The 23,368-nt window shown below is 35.4% G+C and overlaps 2 protein-coding genes across 2 annotated transcripts in view; both read left to right on the forward strand.

Moving 5' to 3' along the window:
- Nucleotides 1–23,368, forward strand: part of Pdcd10 (programmed cell death 10) — a 42,924-nt gene that overhangs the window by 13,989 nt on the left and 5,567 nt on the right. The window contains exons 2-5 of the mRNA XM_028786763.1: nucleotides 3,791–4,009; nucleotides 13,531–13,584; nucleotides 17,160–17,277; nucleotides 18,305–18,431. Of these exons, the coding sequence (XP_028642596.1) occupies nucleotides 3,914–4,009; nucleotides 13,531–13,584; nucleotides 17,160–17,277; nucleotides 18,305–18,431 (395 nt within the window). The 5' untranslated portion in view covers nucleotides 3,791–3,913. The remainder of the gene's footprint in view (nucleotides 1–3,790; nucleotides 4,010–13,530; nucleotides 13,585–17,159; nucleotides 17,278–18,304; nucleotides 18,432–23,368) is intronic.
- LOC114638344 (60S ribosomal protein L39) lies at nucleotides 7,378–7,765 on the forward strand. The gene has a single exon (XM_028786764.1). The coding sequence runs from the start codon at nucleotides 7,437–7,439 to the stop codon at nucleotides 7,590–7,592; it is 156 nt and encodes a 51-aa protein (XP_028642597.1). The 5' UTR covers nucleotides 7,378–7,436; the 3' UTR covers nucleotides 7,593–7,765.

Below are 23,368 nucleotides of genomic sequence, written 5' to 3' on the forward strand. Positions count from 1 at the left end.
GTTGTTATTTATTTATTTATTCTATGGATGCATAGCAATACACCTACAAAGCTCATCTTGAACTGAAGAGTTTCCTCTGAAGCAGCACAATAAACAGAGAAACATAAAACCATTCCTAATAGGTTCATACTGTATTAACATTAAGAGTGTGTGTGTGTGTGTGTGTGTGTGTGTGTGTGTCCTCTGAAGTCAGGTTTGGATGTTGTTCTTCAGGAGCATCCATCCACCATGCTTTTGAAACAGTATCTCTCAGTAGGTGGTGGGCCTTGGTTACTAATTTGGGTAGGATAGACTGGGCTGGCCAGTGAACCTCAGGGGTCTGGCTGTCTGCATTTTCCCTGTTCTAGAACCACATACATGTACATGTACCCTTGTGCCTACGTTTTTATACGAGTGGTGGGACTTGAAGTCAAGTTTATGATGACAAGTACTTTGCTGACTAAGCTAAGTCGTATGTTGTTATTAGGAAGTACTTGTAACCATGGGTAAAGTCATGGTTACAAAAAAATCCATGCGTTGTGATTTTCTGTATTTACTGTCAACCTGATTGGACTAAGAAGTACCTAAAAGCTTAGTAAAGCACACTTCACTATAGCTGCAAGCATTTTCCAGAATACTTAAAAGGGAAAATTTGTCTAGACTTGCTTTTGTGGTTAACATGGTCCCCTAAGGTAGGGGCCTTATCAGCTAGAGTGGAGAAAAGAGAGAGCTTCTTGCTGCTTCCTATCTGCCACATCTGCTACCCTACCACACCTTCAGAATAGATTGAAACCTCCAAAACTGAGGCAAATAAATCTTTCCTATTCAATTGTTTATGCAAGCAAATTGTTGTGTTTACAGTAAAGCTAACATGTGCATTAGTTAGCTATTGGAGACTTTGTTTTTTAGCGTGGATAGAGGAGGCTGTACATGTAAGACCATTTCTCACCCCAGAAAAGAGTATCTTTTAGTGTGTTGTGCATCTGCCGTGACATGGCTGAAGCTCCTAACAATCTAAAGAAGGAACCTAGTGAAACAAGGTCCTCAGGCCACAGCTCAGTAAGCCTATCCTGTTTCTATAGCAGGCATTTTGTTGTCTTGGCATATGTGTAGGTTGTTCATGATATCATTTCAAGTGAGGAGGCAAGTGAAAGGAATGAAAGAAGCACATTTCTACTTGAGTTGCATTTGGTACTATACTAATGCAGTTTAAAAGCCTACTGGAACTATTGATGACTATCTCATGCTATTGGAACTATAACTGGATCCAGTGTGTAATGTGTATTCTAAAAACAGTTCTGATGTAAAGTGTTTACAGGAGCATTTTTCATAGTAACAATATTAAAAGGTTGTTAAAGAGCTGATAATAGTACAATGTTAGTTTTGGAGGAGAAACTCCTTACTAAATGTAAGAACAAAAAAGGTCCAATACTAGTATTTGCAGAAGGTTTGAGTAGACTTATTGTATGTGAGTATGTCAACGGAATGCTTAATGGTTCTAGCCACCTACCCTTTTTTCCCGAACCTCTGTCTGCATCCCTGTCTTAGGTGTTATTCATTTGAATTCTTAAAAAATAAAACCAAAATGATCCAGTTGATCCTTGCTCTGCCTTTTATCATCACCTTTTTTACGGAAATTATTGAAAACATGGCCTTTCTTCACATCAGGTCACTCAAAGCTCCCCTCAAGGAGCTTCCAAGCTCTTAGTTTGCTGTTCTTTGATGAGTATTCTTAATTTTATAGTCATTTAAAATGTGTGGCCATATTCTAAATGGAACTCTTGTTGTAATGCTGGTCTGTCATCTTCCATTTCAGTAAACATATAGGCCAGACTTCTTTTTACTGTCCTCACAAGTTCATTTCCTCTTTTCCATTTATGACATTAGCACAATAAGATTAAAGAGTGTATTTTTTTAACTAGCTGATGTGTATTTACTATCATGCTTGTAGGCAATCAATAAAATACTTAACAATGATCCTCCCTGTTACCAAATTCAATTGCTCTTCAAGTTTTGTCTCTGGCCCTATTTTGTTGTTCCTTGCATGCTTTTGGACTGTGGATTCTTACTATTTAGTCTAATCTTTGCCTAAATTCTGTACTTTGCACTTTCACTATTATTGCTTATCAGCCTTCTTGGTTCCAAGTTTGCTTTGTATAGTTGTTTTGTTTTGTTTTGATTAAGTTATACTAGCTTTGTAGCTCAGATGAACTTCTAACTGGCTAACCTCTCTTTCTTCCCTTAGTGCTGGGATTAGAAGTGTGTGCCAGCATAAAAGTACATCACCTAGAAGCATATTAAATAATTGCACTGGAATAAGAAGACTGTCATGCTTTTATTACCAAAGCAATATTCATAAATCTACCACAGAATGTTATGTTAGTGGTTTTCTCTTGTTCTGTATTATAAAGTTTAAGAATTAGTTTTTATGGTCCTCTGTAAAGTTGGGGAGCAAAGTTTAGCTCAGAAAAAGGAAGGGTTTTTTTTTTCTTTCTTTTCTATTTTTAAAAATTACCGAAACCAGGACTCAGCTGTTGGCAGATATTGAGCCCCTCTCGATAGAAGAGTTTGGTAGAACACTGAGCATTCAGCTTTGACAGGGAGGTGGAGCTTTTGAAGCAGTCCTCTAGCTCTCTGTGGTTTTCAAACAATATAGTTCTTCAAATGAAGTTTACTTCTTGTTTCTATAGGTACTAAATGTTCATTTGCTCAGGGAATAAGAAGCTTGTGGGCTCCTTAAATAGGTGGAGATAGAAAGAGGGTGTTCTTTACTTTTCTGTTCAAAAGGTATTTGTGCTGTGTAAATATTATGTCTGGATTCTATGCATCTGAAATCAAATCTTGAGCCTCTACATGAACTCTTTCTAAGCTTACTTCTGCGTTTGTAAAATTGAAGTGGTAGTTACTGTATGAAAAATGTTTTATAGTGCGTTCTTTCTTTAGTAAGAATTGTTCAGAGTTAAAAGCTTTTTGTTAAATATATTTGTAATTACTAGTAGTTTATGATTAAATTTATTGTTCAGCCTACAAAGTAGATAATTCCTTCTTTAAGTATACATTGCTTTTTAAAACTTTTTGTTATACTTAAGATCCCCATAACTTTCAGACTTTCAAGTGCTGGAGTGTATTGTTGAATTTTTAATTCCTAACTACCTTCAGTTCTGGGTTTTTCCTAGTTTTATGTCCAACTTAGAGATTTCCAGCATTCTAGACATCAGAGTTCCACTGGTAGAGTACAATGTATGCTATTTCCATACAAATTGCATTTCCTATTATTTTATCAATGTTAAGATTTGCCTTAAATCTCTGGTGCTGCTGTTTTTATTGTTATTTTCAGGTACTAAAAACCAGTGAACAAATAGCCAAAAAAGCTTTAAAGCTATTCAACACTTAATTTTTTGTTTTACCCTTTTAATTTAGCTCTTCATATTTCATTTTTATTATTTTACATATGAGTCATTCATGAATATAATCATGCCTCTTGTTGATAGATTAAGTAATTGTACATCATGCAGTTGAATACATAATTCTTCATGGTGCTTTATGGAAAACTCACTGCATCAACATGAAGTAGGTTTTGAATACACTGCCTTGGAAATAGGACTTAGCCAAGTTAAAATGAGGTTTTTCTTTGGTCTAAAAAAAAAAAGAGGAAAATAATGTCACTGACTAGAGTTGTTTTCAAATGGAAAATGTATCAAATTAGCTTCTGGGTTTGGTAGCTAGCAATTCTCTAATTTTGAAAAGAAAGTTTCTAGAATTTTGTTGTTTCCCTTTAGTATAAGTTACTTTTTCTCCTTCCATCCATCAGATTGCTGTTCTTCTTTGTGTACCAGTCTTTATTGTATACACGTACAAAAGGGAAGAAATTCGGCAGTGAATGAAGAGTCCTCTGCATTTTAGCATTGCTTTTTCTACTGTAGTTGGCTTTTGAATGAGGATGACAATGGAAGAGATGAAGAATGAAGCTGAGACCACTTCCATGGTTTCTATGCCTCTCTATGCAGTCATGTATCCTGTGTTTAATGAGGTGAGTGATTTTAAGATTTCTGCAATTCTTTAATGTCTGCCACTGCTCTTCCACATGACAGACATTTGTATGAACTGAACCCTTTTTGTTATCTATTGGGTCCAATACATCTGTACAGTTGAAGAAATAAAAGTAAATAGATGTGCTAGTCTTAGTGAAAGACATAGGTAGTACTTATAAGTTTCTTAAGTTGAACATTTCTAGTAAGTACTATCAAGCAAGAAAAAAAGAAAAAGATTGGTAGATGGTCTCTATTGTAGGGTTTAGAAAAGGCCTCACTCACTAAAAAAGATATGTATGAATCCAAAGAGACAAATAAGAGTGTAAACAAGTACAATTGAAGGTAGCCAGGATGGCAGGCACAAAGGTCATAATGACAAAGTCCTGTTTAAAAATGGATTTCTGGGATGCTGTTGCATTGTGTCTGAAGAAGTCATGGTAGCTTTTTTATTAGAGTTGTCTTGATCATGGCACAAGTACACTTATGGTTTAAATTAATGCACTAATATTTGAAGAGAATTTTAGATCTGCAAGCCCCTTAGTGGTTAACTTAGTGGTTAATTACTACCTTCTCTGTAATCGTGAATGGAGACCTTGAATAATGAAATTATTTTACTAACATAAGACTAACGTTCATGATGTGTGTCCTGTCTCTAAAGTCAATGATTTACTCCAGAAAAAAGAAAAAAAAGTAATAATTCTTTTTTGCTACACGATAAAATGATTTTTTTTTAAACCACCAATCTTCTTGTTGCTAAGATAGCTGGAAGCTGCAACAAAAATGCCAGTGCATTTTTAGAGTGTTATTTTTAGACTCAAATCCATTTTCCCTCACATTAGGGTTGATGCATTTGATATACTTTATGAACCTAAATCTTGGAGTCAGTAGAGAATGATTTCTTTATCTTCTTTGACATACCATGCATATATTAGAATTTCAAACACCTCGACATGCTGTCAGGTTCAGAGTCCTTGTGGGAGAATTAAAAATGATGCTATAGGTAAAAGTTTTTGTCTCCATTACATAAGATTCTGGAGGCAGGGGATTTAAGGCTAGTAATATTATGAGTTAGTATCATCAGAAATTTATCTTTTGTTTTAACATGTCACAATCTGCTTAGTGTGCACAACAACTACCAAAATTCCATCATGTACTAAAGGATGAAAAATGTGATAAAGTATGAAATCTTGTTTCATCATGTCCAGAAGGGGAAAACAATGAAGTAAATTGTGAAATCTTGTTTTCAACTGAGTCTAATTTCTTAACGTAACCTTTACCAAAAGAAGCCCTACATAAGGTATCCATGCACACTGTTTTTAAGAACTTAATCTTATGACCAAACCTAACTACACAAGAGGCTAGAAAATTCAGGAATGTTTTCTTACTGAGGAGAAAGCCTCTATTGTAAAACTTGTCCCTGTGATCATCTCATTTGGGGTAGCTCTCAACAAGCTGATCCACCTTTTTGTTGTGATACTTCATTGCAAGTAGCTGTTAGAAGGAAGTGCTTCCTTGTGCTTAATATCAAGAGTTTATTTGCTTAGTACTCTTGTAGGCCATGAGTATAAGAGAAAACAAGCAATGGACCTGTTGTCAAGAAACCCCTAGGAAACAGAGCTATTTAAAGTTACTTAATTAACTTTGTACCAGGAGTGAGACAAGGAGACATCCCTTAGATTAGATAAGTAACTTGAGTTTTAAGTAGTTAGGGTTTAGACTTCTTACACACTCTAAGAATCATTTTCATAATTTTGCCTACAGGTACTTTGTCTTTTCAGGTCTGTGTATCCAGCTTAGTGGCACTGCACAGAGTGCTGGAGAGAATTTTCAGATGAGTCTGCTATGTTGAGTCTTGATTTGACAGGAGGCAAATTCATTATAAAGCATCAGTTTTATCTTCCAGTTAGTAAAGAGAAATGAGAGAAGGCTAGCAACCTGGGCCAATTTATTTCTGTGTATGAAGGATATCTGTTTGCATCTTGACTTTGCTATGAAATAAGGGGTTTGTGTTAAATGAACTGTTGGGATTAATTTTGATGAAAATTAACTCATTGATGAAAAAATTACTAATTTTACTCATATGTAAGAGAAATTTACTTCCAAGAAAAAGAAGAGGCTGCCAATAGGCTGTTATCTCTTCTACATAAGTAAAGATGGTGCTGTTCTCCCAGTTAGATCTGAAAACACATGTGGCTTCATGGGCATAGACTAGTGGTTCAACTTGTCTAGGAGCTAATTTTCAAGAGAAAGGTTTGAAAATGAAGGGGCTGACTGGCAAATGGGACACTGCTACAATACAGTAGTAAGGTCTCTAGGGGTCAGTTTGCTGGCCTAACTTTAAAAAGTTAACTCCTATCTTGTATTAAAAAACATGCTCAAAACTATTGTTTTAGAAATGACAATTCCCTCTTACAAATGAAATCTAGAATTAAATGGAGGAATACAATAGAAATATTGGCCCTTCGTGTTTTAGGTTAAAAGTTGGTATATTCACTGCTATTTTTAGCAATATTCTTTTTAAAGAGTATTTACATTATTTTTTAACATTTTGGTATGTTAATGTAACATACCAAGTGGATTAAATTCATAGTTAGCTATAGTTCAACTATGAATTTTCCTTATGGGTACTAGGGAGGAAATTATAATTTATCTTTATTATTCTATACTGTACAGATTTGGATAAAAATAGTCAGTCAGGGACTAGACAAGGCTGCCCACTCTCATCCTACTTATTCAATATAGTACTCAAAGTCCTAGCCAGAGCAATTAGACAACAAAAGAAGGTCAAAGGGATACAAATTGGAAAGGAGGAAGTGAAGATATCAGTATTTGCAGATTATATGATAGTATATATAAGTGACCCAAAAATTCCACCAGGGAACTCCTACAGCTGATAAACAACTTCACAAAAGTGACTGAATATAAAATTACCTCAAACAAATCTTCTACTCAAAAAATAAACGGTCTGAGAAAGGAATTATGGAAAGGAAACCTTCACAATAGTCACAAATAATATAAAATATCTTGGTGTGACTCTAACCAAGCAAGTCACATATCAGTGACAAGAGCTTCCAGTCACTGAAGAAAGAAATCAAAGAACACCTCATCTCCCAGGCTCATGGATTAGCAGGATTAACATAGTAAAAATGGCCATCTTACCAAAAGCAATCTACAGATTCAGTGCAATCTCCACCAAATTTCAACTCAATTATTCACAGAGATAGAAAGAGCAATTTTCAAATTCATCTGGAATAACAAAACACCCAGGATAGCAAAAACTATTCTCAACAATATAAAAATTTCTGGGGGAGTCACCATCCCTGACCTCAATCTGTACAATAGAGCAATAGTGATTAAAAACTTCATGGTAGCTCTTCTCCTTTACCCCCGCCATCGTGCGCACTGCGCCTGATTCGGCTTCTCGCCATGTCTTCTCACAAGACTTTCAGAATCAAGCGATTCCTGGCCAAGAAACAAAAGCAAAATCGTCCAATTCCTCAGTGGATCCGGATGAAAACTGGTAACAAAATCAGGTACAACTCTAAGAGAAGACACTGGAGGAGAACGAAGCTGGGTCTGTAAGGATTTATACAGTGACAAGACTGAGGGTTTATACTGAACTATGGTCATCGGTCAGCCCTACCAGATGGATTTCAACATTTTTAACCTGGAGACTTGCTTGTGTTTAAATTAGGTGTCTGTCCAGAAATAAAATTTAGAACCTTTAAAAAAAAAAAAAAAAAAAAAAAAAAACTTCATGGTATTGGTACAGAGACAGGCAGGTAGATCAGTGGAATGGAATTGAAGACCCAGAAATGAACCCACACACCTATGGCCACCTGATCATTAATAAAGAAGCCAAATCATCCAGTGGAAAAATGACAGCATATTCAACAAATGGTGCTGGTTCAAGTGGTGGTCAGCATGTAAAAGGATGCAAATTGATCCATTCTTAATCTCCTTGTATAAAAAAATAAATAATAATAAAAATAGTCTCAAATTAATATTCCAGAAAATAATTCTACATTAGGGATACTGAAAATAGATGTGACTCTCTAGGTCTTCCCCATAGTAGATCATGAGCATTAAGAAGTCTACCCATACTCCTTACATTCTATTCATAGTAGCTACAGTTTAGGTATTATTTATCTAGAGGGACAAGCTTTATGTTAGAAATTTGTAGTTATTCAAGGTTACAGACCACTTATTTGTGGCACTCTGGGTCTTATTGTACTTAGTAAAGCAGCTGCAAGATATCTGAGGAGCACACTTCTTGTTCAGACAGCTGCCACTGAGTTCAGAGTCCAAGTATACTGTACACATTGTAAACAAACTGTGAAATACTCCTCCTTACACATAATGGAAAGCTTGGTTGTTATAAGCCTTATACCAGGCCTGAGGTCAGGTTCTCCTCTAACTATATTGTTTCTTACTGATTCTTTGTAAATTGAGAAGAGAGGGAATTTATTTCTTGTAGGAAAAATAAGCCATGTCTGTGTGGAGGGATATATTTTAAAATAGAATACATTTTATGAAACATTTTGTGTCATATTTTGTGAAAGAACATTTTGTGACTAAATAGGAATTTTAGGCTGCCAAAATTTGTTGATCAATTAATTATCCCAATGTTTCTTAATAAATGATTTTTTATTCAGAAACTTCTCAGTCACCTACTTCCAGTTTTTCCGATATATAGGTCTAACAAACAAATACAGCCTGAGAACTATTCCAGGTTATTTGTTTACTTCAGATTTCTCCTTTGTTGGGAGGGGAAGAATTCAGATAAACTAAACACAAGTCCTCAACAATGAATACATGGATTTTTACCTGAAGTCTCTTTATTCTAACATGATTAGTTTGGAGTATGATTTAGTTAGTGCTATGCTGCAAAAAAGACATACTTTTCCTTGTTTTCCTCATTATTAAAATTGGAGTAAGTAATATCTTATTTAATTCAACAACTTAAGAAAATATATAACTTATATAATATAATGTATTTAGAATAATACTAGGCATATGGTGCTATGATTATGGAAATCTTACCTGATATTTTTGAGAAAATTGTGGTCAATATAAGAGTGTTTGCATACTTGCCAACATTGTTTCGCAGATGCTTTTATACTGCTTAGGTGGCCCTTCTTACCTGCTTTGTCATATTGTTTGAAAAACACAGGAACTACTCTGATAGGAACACAGCGTTTTCTGTATAGAGCATAGGTTATGTCATTTTCCTTTTTGTGGCAGCTAACATGCCAAATTTTCAACCTGATTCACGATATTCTTACAAAATACACATTGAGATTTTAGTGTTGTAATATGGCCCAGTTTAGTTTAAGAAGCAGGATCAGTAAGATTGGAGGAGGTGTAAGGATGGTGTCACCAAGGGAAAACCTAATCTTGTCTTATGTTGAAGAGGCATTAGATTTGTATGCAATTTAGAACTAATTAACCTAATTCTCTGGACCTTTAGAAAAACAACTTTCACAAGAATTTATGCAAGACTGTTGAAAACGTTAGCAAAGGATAAATTGATTTCTGTTTTTCTTTTTCTTTTTCTACTAATCATGAGTTTGAGAACTCGTGATGTTGAAAAAAATATGGGAATGAACTGATGGTTCTAAAGAGATCATTGTAGTAAATGAGCTCCTGATAACTGGAATTGCATTTGTACTTAAAATGTATTTTATTAGTGAACCTGAGTGTAAATTTGGCAAGTACAGTTAATAATAGTAAGTGTTCAAAATCTGTCCTCAAAGTTGTAGCAGTAGGACATGTTGCTCCAGCTGATAGAGTGTAGGGCTGAACAGAGAGGGTGATGCTGAGTTCCTTAGGGATCTGTTAGCTGTCATTGTTGCTTCACCTTATAGTGGAGATATCTTAAGCACTCTTTTTTCTCATTTGGATTTTTCCTCTTTCAGTAGTGACATGAAATGAGGCTAAGACCCAAGCAATGCCAATTCTTGTTTTGATGTCTAGTTATGCAAAATGTAGTTCTTAATCCTCTTCCTTCATTAGAACGAACATGTGGTGTATATGCTATTAATTGCTAGTCATCTAATAATTTTGAAACAGACCAGGGTTCTTTATGAAGGTACTCTAGCCAACAACTGAAACCCCAGCAATTCACATGGTTCTACTCAGTAATACGTATTGGAAACAAAATGCAGTTTTTTCTTCTGTTTTAGACTGATATGAAATCCTGTGTCACTTAAGTGTCACCAACCCTGAAGAAATTAAGTGGTAGAACTTGTAAAGATAGATTTAAGAAGCCAGGCCACTTTAAAATCAGTTAGATACTATCTCTTAAAAGTAAGCTGATGGGGCCTTGGAATTCAGAAAAACTTGCAAGTACTAGAAGAAGTGAGTCAGGCTTTAAGCAGAACCAAGAGGGTAGTGGGTTTGATTATTTCTGGTATAGCAGCTTTAATTACATTTATAGCTAGTACCACTGCTTCTGCAATTGCTTTGACACAAGAAGTTAAGACAGCTACTTTTCTTAATCATTTAGCAAAAATATGTTACTAATGTTCTGAGTATTTAGATAGGTGTTTGGAACAATGGATTGATGCTCTTTATGCTACTATTCAAATTATTAGGAGGTTCAGAGTTTAAGAGTAGGGAGCCATCTTGAGTGCCATGCCAAATACCAATGGGTTGTATTACTTCTAAAGTCTGCAGTGAGAGTTACTATAATTGGGAAAAAGTTAAAAGACGCTTGTAGGGTATTTGGCATAAACACGTCTCTGGATGTTTTAACTTTGCATACTAAGATTATGAATTTAAATACTGCTCCACTGAGCTTTGATGCTACAGATATTCTGATAAAATTATTTATGGCCTGTATTTCCATCTTGGTCAAGCTTCAAGAATGGCATATATAGCTTAATCATGCTAACTCTTCTTGTCCTGGGAATACGTTTATTCCTGCCCATTGTGATAGAACTTCCCTTTAACAACATCAATATGATGGCGGCAAAATTACATGGCTTGAAATTAAAAAATGTACCCCCAGACAGAGTTATTAATTTAACAGGCTGGCAGGCAATGACAGGTAAGTTCTGCACAGAGCCTTACCAACCTAAGACAGAAGTGCATTGCTTTTGATAATGCATATCCTACAACTGGTAAGGAAGGCATTCTTATCAGAATGACTTAGGACAATTGCAGTCTTGTTTATGAAATTAAAAGGGGGGGGGATTTGGAGAGCTTTGGGGGGCCACTAAGCAGAAATTTGACATTGGGCCAGGACAAGGAAGTGGGCTTCAGGCAGGAATTTCGGCCATGACAAGGAAGTAAGCTCAGGTAAGAATCTGATTTTAGGCTAGAACAGAGAAGTAGGCTTCAGGCAAGAATATGACTTTGGGCTAGGACAGGGAAGTAGGCTCAAATATCTTGGTCATCCTGATAAGTCCTTAGAAACAGTGATCAGGGAACTAATCAGGGGAATTTTTGTTTATTGCCTTGCTTCTTTCTTGACTATTTGTGTTTATTGTCATGCTTATTCTTCAACCTAGAACTGACCTTATTACTTGTATGTAATTAAAATGGTATAAAAGCAGATTGGGAAAAAATAAACCTGCCTCAGACTCAGAATGGGCCAGGGTCATGCTACAAAAAAAAAGTAAGGTGATTATTGTCTTCCTTTTCATCTTTTCACAGATTTAGTAAGGACTGACTAGTTTTCCACCATTATTAACATGGTAGAACTCTGGAGTCCATTAATTCTCAAGATATGCAACTCTATTGTGAACAATGATAAAGGCTGCTTGTATACCGGCAGCAGAGCCAAGCTGATGGCATGAACCCTGTCTCAGGACAAAGTGGGAAATTTGTATCAACCAATGTTTTCTGTATATACAATTATGATATCAACAGGTGTATTATGAATATTAGGTACAATTCTGTAGATAAACACTCCACAAGCACTTAATTGTTACTTAATGAAATGGCTGCTGTTGTTAGAGTATATTCTCAGAACCTTCAGTCAGGAAAAAGATGATGTGGTGAACACGGTTTTGTTAAACTTCAGTCACAACTAAGAGGCATAAAAGAAGTACTTTTATAGGGTAGGTAAAAGTCTTTGTTGCCTAAGTGCAGTATAAGCCTATAGAGATTTGAGAGCAATTTTGATGAGTTCATTGAGATGGTAACTTCTCTGCAGATGAAGTCTGGGCTTGTATGCCTGGTTACTCTTGGGCATGGGAAACCAGATGAGTAAGGGAATATATATATTAAGTTCATTGCAGGTATGTGGTGTACTCACAACAGAGCTCTGCTGAACTGTTTCGCAGTTTACAGACTTCTGATTTATGAAGACTTGTCTGACTGACCTTGTGGCTACTTTTCTTAGTAAGATAGAAATATTCAGATGTAGTCTAGAAATCTCTATCTTGGATACTTTTTTACCATCTCCTCATTTGCTGTTCTGGTCTTTGACTTGCATTTAAGTGAAAGTGATACTGAGTCATTTAGTAATGCCAGTGCTAGAAAGGACATATCTGACTCAGACATTAGATCAAAATCAGGCAGTAGGGTGTAAAACCAAAGAACATGGCCAGTCAGTATGGAAATATTCATTCTATCTGTCTAGCCCAACTTTTGTACATACCTGAGATCTGATGAACTGTGCTGTTCTTTAAACAGCATTCACTGTAATTACATGAACTGTATTGTTTACTGTTAAAGTAAGTTGACTTTGTTAGCCTCACATGTAACATTGAAGTCGTAACATTTAATCTTTTAAAAAATTGTACCCTTACGTATATGAGTATTTTGGGTGCTGCATGTATGTAAGTGTTCTATGTGTGTGTGAAGTCCCTGCAGAGGCCAAAATGGAGTGTTGACGTCCCCTGGAGCCAGAGTTGTAGATAGGTCTGAGTCATCATATGGGTGCTGGTAATTGAATTAGGGTCCTCTACAAGAGGCGGGTGCTCTTATCTACTCAGCTATCTCTGCAGCACCTACAGTTAACGTTTGATTACTTACTACTAGAGAAGTAGAATACAGACGGAAACAGTGCTGAAGTTAAGATGACCTAGGCTTCAGTTTGAGGTTTTTCTTTCTTTCTTTCTTTTTTTTTATCAGCACTGTTTGCTGATCCTTGACTGAGAAGTTAGAGTAATTAAAATGGAAGTAAATATGAACAGAATCCAAATACATGTTTCTTTCACTCTTTGATCATTACTTGTATGCACACAGAGAACTATAGGAAATCGGAGCTGTAAGTTTATTTTTAATCTTTAGGAATTCAAGTTGTTGTGTGTATTGTTTCTCTTAGCACTTAGAATTCTGTCTCACATGTTTATGTCATGTATTCTGTATTGTAAATCTTTCAGGTAAAGGGAATCTTATTCTTAAAAGTTTTTTTTTTACAGGGTTAAGTAAGAATTTTAACTTTTTGAAGAATTCTGGCTTTTGCTTATTGTATGATGGATTTATCATTACTAGAGAACAAGACATCAGGAATGTTTTTTCCCCAAGAACACTTATACTAATCATAACTTTAAATTTCTCATTGTAGCTAGAGCGAGTAAATTTGTCTGCAGCTCAGACTCTGAGAGCCGCTTTCATTAAGGTGAGGTACAATAACTTCTTACATTTATTAAACTGTTATACATAAATCTAAGTACTGGGTGATTGTTGTTAGTTTTAGATTACTTAGACATTTCTATGCTTTGGTCTATTGTATAAAGCTTTGAATACTTAAAGGCAAACAACAGCAAATGGTGGTGTTTCAGATGGTCTCTCTTAGAAGTGCATTTTTAAATTCTTTTTTCTATTCTTAAAAACTTGTTTTAAAATGTAAATTAGTTATACTTCATATAGTTTAATAAAGAGATATAAAAATCTACCTTATCTATCACAGACTAAGGTTACTTTGAGAATGTAGTTAAGATATTTCAGGTGTATTGCTTCATTGTCTTTAGACCTGAGCTATTGAGTTATTCATTACTGGTAACATGTTGAGCTCTAAGAAGTATGACTTGTTCGAACAGAACTGTCCTGAAGATATAAAATGTACACGTTTGGTGACATTTTTTTAAAATTATCAGAAGCTAGCTTAGCAGTAAGAACTCATTCCTTATATACTATAAAAACAACTTGTCTGTACACAACCACTAGAGAAAAATTAACAGTGCTTAGTTAATTTCATATTTGTTCTCAGGATATATTTCTGTTGTTTAGCTCTACTCTAGAGACTTTATGTACATTCTGAGCATATTGTTTTAAAATGTTACCTGCTTTCTCAGCTTACATATATGTTTGAATGCCCACGAAATTAATTTTTACTTACTTGGAAATTCCTGTCATTAACTAAAATATCTTATTTTTAAGTCAAAATATGTTAATGTTTAAATTAAGAATAAGCTTAAATTTTTACTAGCTGTTACTTTTAGTGATATTCAAAAAAACTAGTAAAACAATATATCCTTGGAATTTTCTTATGACATTATGACAAAAATCCAGTTGTGTGACTAAGACTAATATAGTAAGAAATGTATCTAGATTTGCCCCTGGATACATTTATTATCCACAGCACTGATGTTTTAGTGTTGTTTTGCTTTATTTGTTTATTTACTACTGAGCCAATGTTACACAAGTCTGGCCTTGAATTTCTACTTTCAAATGACCCTTTGGTCTCAACCTTCCAAGTACTGGAAACTAGCATATACTATTCTGCTTCAGGTTCACAACAATATTTCTTAATTCAAAAAAATGGTGAAAATCATTTAAGGGGAGCATGGATCTCATGTTAAGCAGTGATTTATTGTTAACTATCAAAGCTAGTTAGATCTCAAAATAAAGAAAGCTATATTGGAAAGGGGATTTTGTGTTTTTAAATTTTATTTTTGAGAAACTGGAGAAAGAGCTCAAAGGTTAAAAGAACTTGTTGCTCTTCTAGAGGACCTAAATTCAGTTCCCAGCACCAGACCAGGAGGCTCACAACCTTCTATAACTGCAGCTCTAGGAGATTTTGTCCCTCTAGCCTACTCAGGTACCTTCACTCACATGCACATACTTATCTGCAACCACATAATTAAAGATAATGAAAATGAATTTTAAGAACTTCCTCTTTGAAAATGACAAAAAAATATTGCCGAACTCCTAAGATAGATATTTCTACTACCTAAACTACTTAATAAACTGCATTTGGCTCTCTGAGCTCTGAGAACTGGGAAAGCTCAGGGCCTCTGTGAGACTTCTGCATTTTCCAGTGCTGACCTTTTGCTGTGCCAAATCAAACTAGTATTAAAACTTTGTATGCAAACTTGGATTTAATTCTTTCAACACTTTAACTTAATTAGCAAGCTATTTCTCTACAGTTATTTCCTGTAAACACCATGCCCCCAAGATAATTCATTATGTAGGTGGACTTAATGCTACTTGAACAAGGAAGATAAACTGTTATGAAATAAACATCAAGTATTGTTTTTGGCAGTTCAGGAAACTAAGACTATAATAGCGTATTTAACCAAACTTGAATCATTTTTCTTTTGAGGGTTACCTTAATGAAACAGAATTTAGATGCTTCATTAATCATTTATCAAAGTGATAAGCATAGCATTGCAAGTACAGTGATCCCAACATTCATTGAGGTACATGTGTATACTGTGTGTCTTTACCCACTTTAATTCACAACCTCTGAGGTTTTCCTACTTTAGACCTCATACAAACAAGAGTGATTTAAGAAAGTTATGAAACAGAAGAAAACTAACATCAGTGACATTAGAATGGAACTGCAAAGGCAGAGAGGTTCAAAAGAAGCAGAGTGAGTGTCATTGAATCAAGATTGGAAAATAGGCTTCTGTATGATTATTAGGGTAAAAGAAAAACTATTATATAGATTTAATTGGCAAGCATCCTAAAGGAGACACACTTTCAATGTGATTAAGTTTTTTTTAGTAATGGAATAGGCTAAATTACTCTGAAAATGGAAATGCAAAATTTGCCTTTATATTCAATCTTGGTATGGCTAGATTTTAGTGCCCTAAAGTTCAAGTACCCTAAGAAATGTGTATTTATTTATCATGCTCCATATTATTTACCATGCTCTGTGTATAGCTTTCCAGGGTACTATGGAGGACTGGTGAGAAGGTTCCATGCATCAATGCAATTGTTAAGCAAGCCTGATATGCAGAATTCAATCCCTTAATCCCATGCAAATGTGGAAAGAGAGAACAGACTGCCCAGAGCTGTCCTCTAACTTACACTTGCACATGAGTGCTTGCTGATGGCCAAGCACCAAGCAACCCATTTTACACACACACACACACACACACACACACACACACACACTAACAAAAAATAAAAATCAGTTTTCAATGAGTGATAGTTTTAAAACCATTGAACAAAATTTCTTGCTATAAAACTAAAATAGGAAATGGAAATTATTTTATGGAAAAGTAGGTAAGTGAATAAATCAATTTTATTTAAAAAGTGCAAAAGCTACCCTAGTGTTTTATTTTGCTCATCCTGGCATTTAATTCTAATATAGCACATCTTCCAAAAGCACTTGATAGGAGTTATTATTGCCCATCCTTAAGATAAAATGTTATATATGCTAAAAAATCTCGATGTATTCATGAAAAGAGTAATACATGATAAAGAGATTTTATTGTTTTTAGGTTGACTGAGAGAGGACATTATGGAAAGACAAGGAAAGCGAGGTGCTTCTGTACCTTTGCACATAGTAAAAGCTTCTGATGCATAAGCTGAACAAAGCTGATGGTGCCCTAGTGCACCCGTGTCACCAGTGCCTTGTACCGTTATGAGTGAATAAATTCATAGCTATTAGCTTTAAAATGCCAATCACATTTTTGTGTTTCAAAACTAGTAATTTTTCTTACAGAAAAAGATCAGAAGTGTAAGGTTTTTGTTTTAACCTTTTTATTGATTCTTTGTGAGTTTTACATCACGCATGCCAGTCCCACTGATGTTCCCATCACCTCATATCTGCTCTTTGTCCTTGATACTCCCTTCCCCCAAAATAAAACAGACAAACAACAATCAAAGCATAGAAAATATTTCATTGTGGAAGCTGTAGTACATCACAGTGTTTCCCACAGTATATCCCTCTGTCACAGAAGCCAGAGATCTTGAACCAGACCAATGCCTCATTGCACATTTTTTTTTGTTGTTGTTTTCCAGGCTGAAAAGGAAAATCCAGGCCTCACACAAGACATCATTATGAAAATATTAGAGAAAAAAAGTGTAGAAGTTAACTTCACCGAGTCCCTTCTTCGTATGGCAGCTGATGACGTAGAAGGTATCAGAAAGAAGACTGTTTAGTTTCTCCATTTTTGAGAAGCACTTCCTTCAGATCATTACCATTTGAACAGACAGTCATCCTAATGGTAGTCGACATTATCTGTACAAAGTAGACAAGGAGGCCCCTTAACTTTTCTGTATTTGTCAGATTTAGTTATGTGATGTATTTGATACTACATGCTTATGTCTTTTTAGCCACTAATATAGTGCTTAACAAATTTCAATTTCACTGAAAGTTGTGAGCCATTTGTAAGTTGCTGAGCTTCCTCCTAGACAGTGAGCCTAGTAGTAAGCCTTTTTATCTACCAGGTCTGATTGAAACTTCTTTTTAAAACACCATTCTGTGATCCTAGCCTCTATGTTGGGCTTGTATTGGTCTTTGTTTTAGAATGAAATTTTAAGAATATACGTGTGGTTATAATATAATGATCCACAGTATATTTTACATCGTAGACATTTTAATATAATGAGCCATAGTATATTCAACACTGTACAGGTTTTAGTCTGATGAACCATAAAATACTCCACACTCTAGGGATTTAATTTAATGAACATTCAGTACTGTAGGAGTTTTAATATAATGATCCATCATATACACAATACTAAAGGAAGTTTAATAAAATAGACTGTAATGTATTCTACACTATAGGGGTTTTAAGTTTCTGAACTCACATTTCCCTTTTACAAATATATAAATGACCTACTCTTTCATGAACTTCATTATTTAAGGTTTCATGGCACATGAATATAGAATATCAGGACTGATGAAGCCTTTTTGATCAATTGATGGGTAGATTATTAAGATTTTATTAGGTTTTCCCATATATCTCAAAGATGTGTAGTCTTATTCTGTTTTACTTCTGAAGTTGTTTATTTTTGCACTGAACCAAGTTGAACTTCATTTCTCTTTTTGGACTAAATGACTGCTTTCCCACTCTCTCCTTCCTTTGGTCAGCATTGGGAGTTCTTAGACGTGAATTTGTTGGGGTCACATGACATTATTTATTGTGTTTCTGTTTTATCAGAGTATATGATTGAACGACCAGAGCCAGAATTCCAGGATCTCAATGAAAAGGCACGGGCACTTAAACAGATTCTCAGTAAGATTCCAGATGAAATCAATGACAGAGTGAGGTTTCTGCAGACAATCAAGTAAGTTAGGCTTTTACTTTGATATGTTTAAAAATAAGAATCATTAATTCTGGCTTTATTTTTATATGAAATTTGAATATTAATTTGGAATAAAATATGAAATTTTGACTTTGAACATAATGGCCTCAGAGTACCCTGTCTTTTTAGAATGTTAAGTGGCAGTAATGAATCAATGAAATAGTGGGCAAAACATAATAATTTAAACAATATAAATAAATTAAACTTTATGTGGTGGTTTGAATAGGTCTAGTGCCCGTAGACTCATTCTATGAATGTTTGGCCTATGAGGAGTGGCACTTTTAGGAGATGTGGCCTTCTTAGAGTAGGTGAGGTCTTGGAGGAAGATTGTCCCTGTTGGGGTGGACTATGAGGTCTGTATGTTCAAGCTTTGCCCAGTGTGGAAAGACAGCCTCTTCTTGGCTGCCTGTGAAAGACATAATCTCTTCCTACCTGTGTTCTGATCAAGATGTAGAATTCTTGGGTCCTCCATCACAAAGTTGGCCTGCAGTAATGCCATACTTCCCACCATGATAATAGACTGAACCTCTGTAAGCTAGCTCCAACTAGAGGTTTGCCTTCATGACCTTGGTATTGTGTCCTTTCACAGTAATAAAACCCTAAGATACTATATAAACAAATGCTGTAAATAACCTCTATATTTCAGATAAAAGCAAATGCAGGTACCATGGTGGTAGCAAGAAAGTCCCAATTTTGTTTTCATTTCAAAAATGGCAGAAATTATTGGAATAAATGAATATATAGATGTGAATATCATTTTTTTTATATTTACCAGACAGAACCTCAAGATTGTTGACCAGTAGTCAAACAGAAAAAGGAATAGTTCTAGAGAACTAAGTATCAGACTTGTGGCCCATCTGTCTTAGTTAAGTTTCTAATGCTATGATAAAGACTATGACCAAAAATGCAACTTGGGGAAAGGGTATTCGACTTATGTATCCTAAGTGTTAGACTATTGAGGAAAGCCAAGGTAGGAACTTGGAGTCAGGAACTAAAGCAGATGGCATAGAGGAATGCTGTTTACTGTCTGGCTTAAGCTTACTGTTACATACTTCATGACTACCTCTCCAGGAGTAGTCCCTCCCACATCAGTCAGCAAAGGAGAAAATGCTTCACAGGCTCACCACAGCCAATTCTATGGAAACATTTTCTCCGTTGAGATTCTCTCTTCTTAGAAGACCCCAGCTTATGGCAGGTTGACGGAATCACCAGCCTAATACTTTAGAGGTTTGTACTAGTGAACAAAGGAAATATTTTCTACCTAAGTGTCTATGCGCATTCTCTTCAGCTTCAGTAGATGGAAAGCAGCACAAACTGGAATTATATTTCTAATTAATTAATTATATCTAATTAATGCAATGTTTGGGGGAAAGCATAGGTAAACATTTCTGAAAGCATAGTTTTATTAGCATGTTTCTGTGGCAAAGGCCAAATTGTGTGTTACCTTCAAACTATAAAAAAGAACCAGATGGAATAAGTGCCAGTTGTGTGTTCAGGAAAATCCTGTTTAATTTTGGTTAGAAAATGCTATGTTAAATATTTGGAGTGTATGTTTTGAGTGATAAGGAAAGAGACAAGAGTATGTCACAGTGTAAGCACTTTTTTGTATTATTAATATATTAATGATATAGTATTAATAATGATTCCTCTAAGAGATAAGGAGAATGAGCCACGAAGAAGTAAGTTACATCCTAAGTGGATAGAGCAGTTTGAACCATCGTAGCCCAATACCAGCATTCTCTGTGCTCTTTTCCATTCCTAACACCTTTTCTAGCTAAGTGTCTATGGTAATTCTCTTCAGCCTCAATGGATAGAAGGCAGCATAAGCTGGAAAAATTATATCTCTAATTAATGCAGTGTTTTGGGAAACTGTAGGTAAAGATTTCTGGGAAGCATAGCTTTATTAGCATGTTTCTGTGGCATAGGCTAAATTGTATGTAACCTTGAAACCATACCTTGAATCCTTGAAACCATGAAACAAGTTTCTGGTATTTGAATGAAATGTGATAATGGATATCATCTATTGAATGTCAGTATCTTAGAGAGGAGTATTACAGTGAACACCAAGGCAGAAAGGATAGAACCAGAGATGGCATCCTCATGACAGTTTCTGTCCTCCTAGGGCAGTGATTCTCAATCTGTGGGTCATGACCTCTTTGGGGTCACATATATTTTGCGTATCATTTATTTACATTAGGGTTCGTAACTGTAGTAAAATTATAGTTATGAAGTAGCAGCAATATAATTTTATGATTAGAGTTCACTCAACATGAGGAACTCTATTGAAGGATTGCAGTGTTAGAAAGATTAACAACCACTACCCTAGGGAGAATCCATAACCTGCTGTGGCTTCAGGGAAATAGGGTGCAAGCTATATTAAGAGCAGTTAAGTTCTTGATCAGCAAAAGAGAGTCTGCCATAGGTTTTAACAAAGACTTAGAAGTTGTAATTTTACTTCCACTTTTTGAATGTACTAATAAGCACAATTGAATTAAGATTAATGGCAGTGGAAATGTACTTTGTATACATTTTAGAATTCATTTGTTTTAAGTTTTTCAATGTTCACATTTGAGAAAGGAGAAGTCAGTCATGTATGAATACCTCAGATGGCTATAGTTTAGCTTTTTTTAGCAGACCGTACTTTTTCATATTTAGTCATCTTACTTTCCCATACTTTATCAACATTAAGCCAGTTTGACCTACTGTACCAAATTTTATGGGAATATAAATATTGCTGTCAGTTATCACAGATTTCATCTGCTATAAATTATTCATAGCTATGTGAGTTATTTTACCTCAATTCTTTTATCTGGTTCACTGGCTTAGTATTCCTTTGTGCTGTAATGTTCTTTTGTAATTTGCTAATTCTCAGGTGATTACTAATATAATTTAATGTCCCTAGTACAAACCTTGGTGCTATAAAGAACATTTACTGTCTATTTATGGATAATGTATTCGGTGTAAGTTATTTCAGGATTTTTTCAAGAACATTTTTAAACAACTGGGTAAGTCACTGTATTTTGCCTGATCTTCTAGTAGATCAGGCTTAGGGATAATGTTGGTCACGACAGTTTATAAAAGTTCTCTATCCCACTAAGTTAGAAGATCTTGGCTGTATATTCCCAAATAGCAGGAGATTTAAAATGTGGCTCATCCACAGAGTCACCTGGGGAGTATTCTTTTTACCCCAATCCTCTCTCCAAACTTGTATAAGCTCTTAATTGTATTATAACAGATATCCACGAATACAAAGGTTAAATGTATCAGTAGGCTACCATGTGCTTGCTGTCAAACACATGTTTGCCTTATGTAAACTTTAAAAATCCTAGGTTGTTTTTAGAAAATTGGTATGTAATTGTTATGTGTAGTCACTCTACTTATTCTGCAGTGCCACGTCATAATTTGCTCCAACGGTGACTTAGTACTTAGTGATGACACTTAACCTGTACTCCTTCCTCTGCTGTCGTCAGACTCTCCTAACAACCATTTACACTCAACTTTTATCAAATCAAGTTTTTTAGACTCTTCTTACAAGTGAAATTTTATGGTATTGTTTTTTATGTATGTGCTATTTCATCCAATAATAGCATCTAATTCCATTCATATTATCATAAATTACAAGATGCCATTGTTTATCACTGTTGGATAATATCCAGTGTATCTGTACTGTGTTTATCCATCGAGCAGTTGATGAACACCAGACTTGTTTACTATTTTGAATCTTTTGTAAACAGCTTTATGGTAGACATTTGAGTGTAGAACATCTATTTGGTAGAGTTATTTCATCTGTGTTAGCTGTGTACCCAAGAGGGAAGTTACTAGTACTGTTCTCCACAATAACGTGCTGGTAATAGACACCTGCACCCTCAGTGGTTGTGGCTCTGCTTTTCTCTACAGGCCTTGCCAGCAATCTTTACTTTGTGTTCTTACCACTGTCACTCACCCTAGGGTGAAGTGATGGCTTATTATGCTTTTGATTTGTGTTTCTCTGTTACTTAGCGGTGTTGTCCTTTCACCTACTTTTAGTGTAATTAGTTGGGCGCTGATGTTTTTTTAAAATGTCTCTTTAAGTTTCTTGTCCATTTCTTAATCTGTTTTATTATTTTGTTACAGTTTTATGTTTTTGTCTGGTGTTGGGGTAATCTTGTCTCTTAGAATTTCTTGGGAGGTTGGAATAAAGGAGAATTTGGTAGTAATTTTATCCATTGGCATATTGTTATATTTTATTGTTCAGAAATTGAAGAGTAAAGATTCTCTTATGCTCAAGCCTTCCTCTGTGGCCCACATAGGGTGAAGGGCTTTTTTACCATAGTCCCTGGCCTGGGGTCTAACATAACAGAGATGTCTTTGGCTTCAGACAGAGTCACTGGTGGAGCAGTCGTAGAGTACTGTCATGTAGCTGTGGCCACCATGCCACCAATCTCTGTCATGCTCCTAACCCATGGGCAATGAAGACCAGCGCATTAGAGGATTAGGACCAAGGCCCATTCTTGCAAAGGCTCCTCCTGGTTTTCAGTACTCATACAATCAGAGAAAATACTAGGTACCAGTGATATTCCTAGATTAGCAGTCTAATAGAGTAGGATTTATGTTCTCATGTTATTTAGAGCTGTTCAAGAAGCTCTACTGACAGCATAGCCTGGGAAACTGCCCAATATCACACATCCTAGCAGATAAGGTCTGTCACTACACTGTACCGATTTGGTTTGAGAACTCATACTAGGTTTTGTTATGCATAAGTCTCAGGTATACCTCACTCTTTGTGGTAGCCAGCAGTGTTGCAAGCCAAACTTGTTAGATGCTGGGACAGTACTAGAATCCCATTATGAGCACAGGCCTAATTATAGCTGTGCTACTTGGGTGGAGGAGGGATCCGCAAGGTTAATAATGCAAAACTGAGTTGTATCTAAGCCTTAGCC

The sequence above is a fragment of the Grammomys surdaster genome, unplaced genomic scaffold, assembly GCF_004785775.1.
Source record: "Grammomys surdaster isolate TR1022 unplaced genomic scaffold, NIH_TR_1.0 125580, whole genome shotgun sequence".
Lineage (NCBI taxonomy): Eukaryota > Metazoa > Chordata > Mammalia > Rodentia > Muridae > Grammomys > Grammomys surdaster.

Coding starts and splice junctions, on each gene's coding strand:
- LOC114638344 (XM_028786764.1), top strand. CDS start 7,437: ATGTCTTCTCACAAGACTTTCAGAATCAAGCGATTCCTGGCCAAGAAA.